Source organism: Hyalella azteca, unplaced genomic scaffold, assembly GCF_000764305.2.
Source record: "Hyalella azteca isolate HAZT.00-mixed unplaced genomic scaffold, Hazt_2.0.2 contig5817, whole genome shotgun sequence".
Taxonomy (NCBI): Eukaryota; Metazoa; Arthropoda; class Malacostraca; order Amphipoda; family Hyalellidae; genus Hyalella; species Hyalella azteca.
This window is the reverse complement of record NW_025935997.1, coordinates 194,955-203,963: the sequence shown is the minus strand read 5'-3', so window position 1 is coordinate 203,963 and position 9,009 is coordinate 194,955. Positions and strand designations below refer to the sequence as shown.

Here is a 9,009-nt window from a genome sequence, read left to right as displayed (position 1 = left end):
TCTCTTCATCTTCAGCCTTCGTCGACGTCAAGATGTCGGATACGAACTTGTGTTTTAGTACGGTCTCTATGAAGCAGTAGAGACTTGTGGAGCGATCGGGGTTCGGCGGTGGCTACCCTTTGGGCGGTGATGAGGTCACGGCGGACCACACTGGTACTATCTCTGATGCGTCCGGGACTTGGGCCCTACCATGAGCGACTTCCCGTCAGCACGGCATGAAGAACTGTCGTCACGGCGCCCACGGACCGGCGGACCATGGCTACGCTGCGACACCGAACTTGCTGGTTCTGCATTCACGGAGGTGAGCTGCGAAAACTAACGCGTAGTGCTCGCTTAAAGCTCTTCATGGTGCCTTGTCCCTCCAATATGGAGGGTAGAACCTCCACTCGTGCCCATATTCATTAAGTGTAAATTGGAAGTCCTGTGTAATGTTACCTAAAAAATATTTCTTGCTAAGAGGTTTTACATATAAAAATATAATATGTTTCTATTAGAAATAGAAACACAGCATAAAAATGCAAATGTCTAATAAGGATGTAGATACACTAAGACACATTTCATTGTTCTCAATAAATCGTATTTTATTATTTTCCTCCCATTAGGTATAGAATTGCCGAGATTAACACTAATCCTGAATGTTTCGACATTGAAAAAAAAAATAATAAAATGCACCTGCGTGCTCTAAACACAACAATTTTGCAATCAGCAAAGTCATTCGATTAAATTTATCTAGATTAAGGAATTTTTATGTAAGTTAATTACCATTTTTTTTATCGAGATCATCGTTTGCATTAAAATCATACATCGCTTTGCTTGCAACATTTAAGGCAATTTATGGTCTCGACATCTATGCCGTATTAAGCTTTCATTTGAACTCCCACAGCCAATAAGAGAACCCGAATGTGATCGTGAAATTTATTGTTTTTTAAGAGAGTTCACATGCTATGATGTGGAGGTTGTCACATGATTAAGTTACAATGAAGAATTAGATACGCTTCAATTATTTTTATTTTAAACGCGGTAAATTGCACATTATGAAAAACAATTGAAATTGAACAAGCGTGATTCGCATTACTCGTTATATATTTTGTAGCGTGTACCATACTTCTATTAGTATCATTCCTAACGACTTGCATTTGTGATTCATACCCTTATGGTTTTAACTAAAATGCGAAATGTCTCATAGAAATTGTTTTGTTATAAACTTTGAATAAAAATTCATTTTTTCACAAAGCGGTTATTAATCCATACAATTTCATAACAACACGATTCTGTTTTTCCATCGTACGTCAATGAGAGGTACCATATAGGAATGGGCTCACCGAATATCGGTGTGAAACCTAAACTTCGCAGCTTGTGGACGAGCCGCCAGTACTTCTCCTTTGCCGCCGACATTTCAGTTATGAAAATCGCTGAAAAAAAAAAGAATCATGAAGGCCACTTCTCAGGCAACTCATTGCTTTAACACATAATCAGAAATGAGGTATCCTCACTCCTTTATACATGCTTTTTAAAGGATAAATAATTGAATTTTATCGTGATAAAATTATATGCGATTGCATAAATTCTGAGAAACTTAATCGTAGATCCAATTGGGACGACCTTAACCAAAAAGGCTATCGGTCAATAATGTACTGGGTTTTGCCTTACAAATCAACTACTGACGGAAAATAAATAGAAATTTTAAGATTAACTTTAATTCTGATATTTCGGTTCATACAAAGCAAGCTCCGAAAATAAAACTCACATGGGTGTAGTTCCATGCCGATCTGTTTGATTCTGAAGAGTAGTTCCTGGTCGTCGTAAAGCACGTTCTCTAGGAAGTCAACCTCGTAGCCCTCGATGTCGACCTTTATGTAGTCGATAACTGAGTTCGTCTTGCCGATCTTTGCTAGGATGTCACGATAGGTTAGCACCTGCACGATCAATGAACAAACGATTAGCTAGATCATCCTATTGATCGTTGCTGGGATGTTGCGGTAGAGAGGACCTGCACGATCAATGAACAAACGATTAGATATTTCATCCTGTCGATCATTGCTAGGATTTGAATGAACGTTTAAATAGCTCGTCGTCTTACCGATCATTGCCGTGGTGTCCTGGTTAGTGTGGAGCGAATTGATTAGTAGAAACATTTCAACTTTTTTACGAACGCGGCAACAGTTCTTGTTACTTGTTTCAACAAGTAACATGAACGCAAATGCTTAGTTCGTATTACACGATTCAAATAACTATTCAGACATCATAAATTTTTAAATAGGCTCACGGCAACCAGAACTTTTACGAACTGTAAGAAAATCTGCTCGATCGCTAACAAATCTTCTTTAGGCTTACAACAGAAAATTTTTAAGCTCAAAGGCTTTTCTTGTCATTTTAGAGTCTAATATTATTATTGGGAAGGTTCAGGATCATCATTTTGGAGCTGAGAAAAAGTTGCTGCAAAATTACACGTCCATTATAGTAGATCCATTTCGACTATAAATTCCGTCAATATCAATTTCCCATTGCTCAATTTGCTTTAATATCCTTTACGTAAAAAATAATAAGTTTATGATATTTTAGTACACCTCTATGCAAAAACATCAAGAATATCATTTGTAATATAAGTCGGTGGTAGCTCGCCTTGCATTTGGAGAAGCCAATGGTGACTTCTTGGGTGACACCGCCGAGGCCCAAAGGGTAGAAGTGAACCCTCTTGCCTCGGATGTGCTCTGGGTCGCTCATGGTGGGGTCGAAGGAGTACACCTAAGGCAGGAGGAAACAATTTAAGTTAAGTTCATACAAACCTACACAGCTTGACTTCAGCCATACAAACCGTGTGGACAATTTTAAATTTTAAATTGGAACAGTAGGTTGTTTTGTAATGTTATAAGTACTTCAATTTTATGCATGCAGTGATTAATGTGCAAATGAGTAATTTATTTTCGGGAAACCACCGAAAACCCTACGTTGATGCCATTTTAAATAGGTTTAATCCCTGTCAAAATTTAGCCGCGGCAGACAGTCTGATTTCGGTTGCAACTCTCGGATTAGAGATGATTCAGATGTGAAATGGCCGCCTCCCCTATTTAGCCGCCCAGTAGGAGCTATTTTGGGTAGTTTCATGGGAACAATGGGTCAAATATCACGCGAAATCAGCGGCTGGCCAGGCCACCATTGGCTTACCCTGCTCAGGAGCTGGTATGAGTTCTTAGCGAGAGCGTGACAAGCCCCTGCCTTTAGTCGTGACGCTGCATGTGCATTGTGCATGGGTACGTACACCACGCGATCGTTTCACCACTCTTGCATTGCGTATATGTCAACATGCTTGCGTTGCGTTATCTTCAACACGCTTGCATCGAGTGCGTGTTGCTCGCGCGAGAGTTGCGTGAGATTCAACACGTGTGCAATGCGAGTCTGTCAACGCGCTTGCTTTGCGTGCGCATAGAAAAACACGTCGGCATTATGTTATCTTCAACACGCTTGCGTTACTTTTACATCAATAGGGTTGCAACTAATGCTCGCCAACGCGCGTTTTCAACAGCGCATGCGTGAACAGCGTTATCTTCAATACGCGATCTAACGCGGACATTTCATTTCTGTTAACACGCTTAATTGCGATGTGCGAATATGTGCAACAACACGCGTGCATTGCGTTGTCTTGAACACGCTTGTGTTACTTCTATGCCTTCTATGTGCATCGCGTCCTAGCAACCAGCATGCATTGTTCTTGCGGCAACACGCACAAATTGCAATTACAAGCAAGGCTTCAAAACTCACGCATTCGAGGTAAGACTGATGAATAACTTCAAAATACTCCTTATTCTAAGGTGGGGTTACCCGTACCCACTACCCCCGACGCTCTGCGCCGGCTCTGGTGCAGTGCTTCCAGCGCTAGGTTTATAAACTCAGATCTAGGTTTTTGAGCTTCCAGCTAGGTTTCTATGTTTTCAATTTACAAACTGATCTAAATCTAAGTTTTTTTTATAATAATGCACTGAAAACAAAAATCAATCAATTATTATTGCTAAAAAAGCGGAAATACTACTTGTTATAATTTCTAATACATGTTCGTCTATATACAAAAAATATATATATATATTTTGTTAACGCATTTTTCAGATTCGGCCGTGTCTGTCCCGAACGTATTAGGTACCAAATACGCACGCCCCACGATCGCCCCAAGCTCAACAGGAATTTCACAAGATTCTCTTTCGGCGCTTATTTCGCTCCGGTAACCGGAACCTAAAGCGGACATAGGGCCGCTGATTTATACCGTTGGGCGATTTTGGGGCGCCCTTGAGCCAGTGGCTGACAGGCATCAAAACTTTGATAGGGATTGAATATATTGTGGATAAACCTACACGATATAGCCTTAGCAGCGTAAACTACAGCTAAAGAAAAATAAGAGTTGATGTGTTGAAAAATTCTGATTTAATTGATATTGCTGATGATTATTTTGTCTCTGTATATAATGTTGAAGCTTTTTGACATAGTTAAACTGACTGCAGTTAACAGTTTCTTCTAACTGCATTTAGATTATTCATATTCAAGCTTTACAGCCAATATGAAACGTACAACTCATAGGCCATCATGAAAAATCAAAATTTAAATGTAAACAATGGGAAGTTGAAACCTATAGGTACGTTGAAGCCTCACCAGCAGTTCTATTTACCCCTTTGTTTTCTCAAATAAATTATCACGAAACTTACATCACAACCGTACTCTTCCATGGCGTCGTCAAAGCTCCACTCGTTGCTGATGCCGAAGGAGAGGACGGTGCAGGAGCCTGGAGTGGGCGCGACGCCCTCGTCCAGACACACTCTATAATTTCCGTCATTTTTCCATATGAAATGATCCCCGAGGCCGCCAAATTGTTTCTGGTGGAATATTGGTGCCAACCTTAGAGAGTGAATTTAATGCGGAGCAAAAATTAAATTATTTTCACTCTCTATTCCAAGATTAGGAAGATTTTTGACGACAATTTTCACCATTTGCCAAAATTTTGCCGATACAATCATAGACACTGCCACTAATACGAGAAATGTTATTTAAGTCAGTCCCGATTTGGAATTAAATAATATACGTTTAAAAATTACTTTTTAAAGACAACGCTTCTAAAGAATCCAGTGTCTCCAATGTTAAAGATGTACAATGCATTTCTCATTTTATTTTCGAATATTAAAAAATTAATTTTTCAATTTTTTTCATAGAATTTTTTTCAAAATTATTTATTCTGCCGATTGATTCATGCATTGCCTCCGATCACACAAGTGTGCAAAATTTCAGATCAATTGGACAGGTAAAAGTGTGTCAAATATCAGTTATAAGATTTGTAGCTGACAAAATTGTTTGTTCAATTTTTTTAACATTGAAAATTTAATTTTTAAAATCATTTATTTTGTCATTTGATTCTTGCATTGTCTCCAACGCAATTGTGTAAATTTTCAGATCGATAGGATAAGTAGAAGTGTTTTCAATTTCGATTATAAGATTTGTAGCAGACAGACAGACAGACGAAGAAGAAGTGAAGTTAAAGAGAAGTGTTGTAAAAAAAACGTGCAAAGATATCGCAATAATTCATTTTTAAATGAAAGCCTGTACCTCAAACTACTTTTCTACATAATTTTCGTGAATATTCAGGCCTTTGTAATAACGTGGCACCAGTTTTTGAATACCCTCCTTATAAAATTCTGCTGTATGGCTTGCTGCCAAATGTTTTGACTTCGTTATCTTCTTGACGACGCCGACCGACCAGTTGTTTCTCCAAGTGCAGCGTGATGCATCACACTGCACTTGATGCATCAAATGCATCACATTGCACTTGATGCATCAAATGCATCATACTGCACTCTTCATTTGTGATGCAGTGGTTAACTAGTCAGGCGGCAGAATTTTATCAGGAGGGTATTCAAAAACTGGTGCCACGTTATGAAAAGTGCCTCAAAATTCGCGGAAATTATGCATAATAGTAAATTAAAGTACAGGCTTTCATGTAAAAACAAAATTATTGTGATATCATTGCACGCCTTTCTTGAATTCCAAAACGGTACTGACTTAAAAAATATAACTCAGTACTCACTGCAGTGAGTGACAGAGAGCGCATTTTCTCGTCGACGAAAACTTGAGGTCACGGACGGACGGACGGACAGACAGACGGACATGGCAAGCACAATAGTGCATTTCTTCCATAAATGAGAAAATGCGCTAAAAACAGGCCTCGTACCAATCACTCAATCGTGCAGCCGTGCATGACAACGCCAATTATTTTCTAGAGAATATTCCTCTCAGTAGTAACGCCGACAAAACTTAACAAGATGGCCTACCAGAAATAATAATTATAAATGACAACATATTTCAATTTACGCGTGATACATAATGCCAAGTTTTTAGATTTACTGCTACGCCAGTGACCCCCTTTTTATTTCAAATGTCCTTTTTTCAAGTTATTGTTGCGCGCATGACAAGAATCACATAAGCCCACAATACCAGATTCAGCTTCAGACAGGCTATACATATTTCCTGTAAAAACTTTTATAATGGTAATTATAAAGCAATATTCACCACATTCCGACAAGCGTCCACGGTTTCTTTGATGTAGGCGTAGAAGTCCGTCCAGCTCGGCTGAATCTTTTCGTAATCCACGGCGTAATTACCGTTACCGCCTGAAACGTTCATAGCTCATGTGACATTATTCATTCTCAATTTCTTAATATAAAATAATTGAAATTGCCTTATTTTGGGATGGCCTGCTCAATTGACTCACCTGGAATAGGTTGAAGGCTGTTTGCAGTTAATACCGTGACGTTCCTGACACAGACAACAGAGCGTTAGAATTTTGTGCAATAAGGAGCAATTACTTCTCATTAAAAATATTTTTTTCGTTATTCATAGATTTATTTATGGATGGATTTTCAGATGATTTGAATTGTTCCTAAATAATGTATTTCGTACAAATTCATTTATAGCTTCTAACACTGTTCCATTAGCACATATTTGGTGATGATACTAGTATTTATCAATTTCTAGTCCACCTATCGATCAAACAGGAGCGTTATCAAATTTACTTTCATGGTTATCCAATATGAATTGTACAAACCTGAGGTCCAAATCAATTCATACCATCAAAGAAAAAGTCCTTGCAAATGGTGAACATTTAAACGCTAACAAACCGGCGCATTTACGAGTTCAAACAAGTTTAAAAGGAGCGGTTTTTATTTCAAATTATGTTGATATTCTTCTATGTACTCTTTTTTAACATTTTCAGCGACTTATGAGGCTTGAGCAATGGTTTGCGTCCCTTATACAAGGTCATGCATGTCTAACCAATTCAAGAAGTGCAAGAACTGCCCTTGAGCCCCGAACTGACGCTGTTTTTAGACACTGGTGGACAAGTTTTTTAGCTTCTGTTCAGGCCGAATCTTTAATTCTGCAGACCATGTTTAGGTTAATTAGTCGAGTTATTTTCATATCATTTAAAATTCTTGGTAGTAGAAAGTATTTTCAATGTTTATATTGTTTGAGTCCCTAGAGTAGCAAATTTCTACTGAATTCCTTAGCAAAGCACGTATTGTGAAATATTGAAATTCAGAACTAATTAATCGTCTGAACCTTCAACCGGTTAACAAGAGAAGGAAATATGGCGGTTCTTAAATGCATTTATGAGTCGAGGTATATATGTGCTCAAAATCATTCCAACCAATTTATAGGCACATTTTGCCATCTTTTCGCATACATAATTTCTTTAACTTTGTCATTTTAAATATTTAAAAATGTAATTATTAGGTAAATGGTCAACACCAGTCATTTAAAATGAATTGTTTGGAATGATTTCACCTATGAGATAATTGCGGGATATGAATAATGAATAATCCAAGTGACTTGCCTGCTCATTCTACAGATAGGCGAGAGATGAGTTACCCTGAGGTGAGTTACCCTGAGGTGAGTTACCCTGAGGTGAGTTACCCTGAGATGAGTTACCCTGAGGTGAGTTACCCTGAGGTGAGTTACCCTGAGGTGAGTTACCCTAAGGTGAGTTTCCATGAGGTGAGTTACCCTGAGGTGTGTTACCTTGAGGTGAGTTACCCTGAGGTGAGTTACCATGAGGTGAGTTACCCTGAGGTGAGTTACCAAGAGGGGAGTTACCACCTGTCTCTTATACACATCTAGACTGAGGTGAGATACCCTGAGGTTAGTTACCATGAGGTGAGTTACCCTGAGGTGAGTTACCCTGAGGTGAGTTACCCTGAGGTGAGTTACCCTGAGGTAAGTTACCCTGAGGTGAGTTACCCTGAGGTGAGTTACCCTGAGGTGAGTTACCATGAGGTGAGTAACACTGTGGTGAGTTACCCTGAGGTGAGTTACCATGAGGTGAGTCACCCTGAGGTGAGTTACCATGAGGTGAGATACCCTGATGTGAGTTACCATGAGGTCAGTTATCATATGGCGCGTTAAATTCCCATAAATTTCACAAATACCCCAAGTTTGCCGGCTTATCATCCCGGTATATTGGCACGAGTTGCATCAAGTAAATTAGCTAAATTGCCCACAATGAAAATTGTTACCGTCAGCGTTACTCACGGATCTTTGATGCAGTATTTATAGATCAAAATCGTGGATAAAACTAACGATGCCACCGTGAGCACCGCCATTAGTTTGAAGTCGTTGTCGAACTGCAGACGAGTTTTGAGACGCACAAACAGGCGCTGGTGACTACTGCTGCTCTTTGATTCTTTCATGATGATAATTTTCCAGATGCGTACGAAAAAAACTGATGGTAAGAGTTTAGTTTCTACGTACAACCTGCCACTTAATGAATCAGAAAAGGAAGAGAAGGTTAAAATAAGTGGAAAAATGCAGTAATCTATAAATGCCGAATTCTTATTGAGGTACGTCACTCCGTAAAAAAAGTATGCATGTTTTTCCAATGCACATGAAAATATAAGAACTTTCTATTTATAAGCAATGGAAGTTTTCGTTCACGTTATCGTAAAGATTAGACGATCATATCACAAAACCCAATATATATTG

At 38.9% G+C, this 9,009-nt stretch overlaps 1 protein-coding gene across 1 annotated transcript; it reads right to left on the bottom strand.

The window, feature by feature from the left end:
* Positions 1-436: 436 nt before the first annotated feature.
* LOC108679259 (probable methyltransferase-like protein 24) lies at positions 437-8,809 on the bottom strand. The gene is made up of 7 exons (XM_018167854.2): positions 8,560-8,809; positions 6,746-6,789; positions 6,544-6,644; positions 4,692-4,859; positions 2,623-2,745; positions 1,748-1,916; positions 437-1,412 (listed from the first exon to the last, which is right to left on the bottom strand). The coding sequence occupies exons 1-7, from the start codon at positions 8,715-8,717 to the stop codon at positions 1,219-1,221; spliced, it is 957 nt and encodes a 318-aa protein (XP_018023343.1). The 5' UTR covers positions 8,718-8,809; the 3' UTR covers positions 437-1,218.
* Between the last annotated feature and the right edge of the window lie 200 nt (positions 8,810-9,009).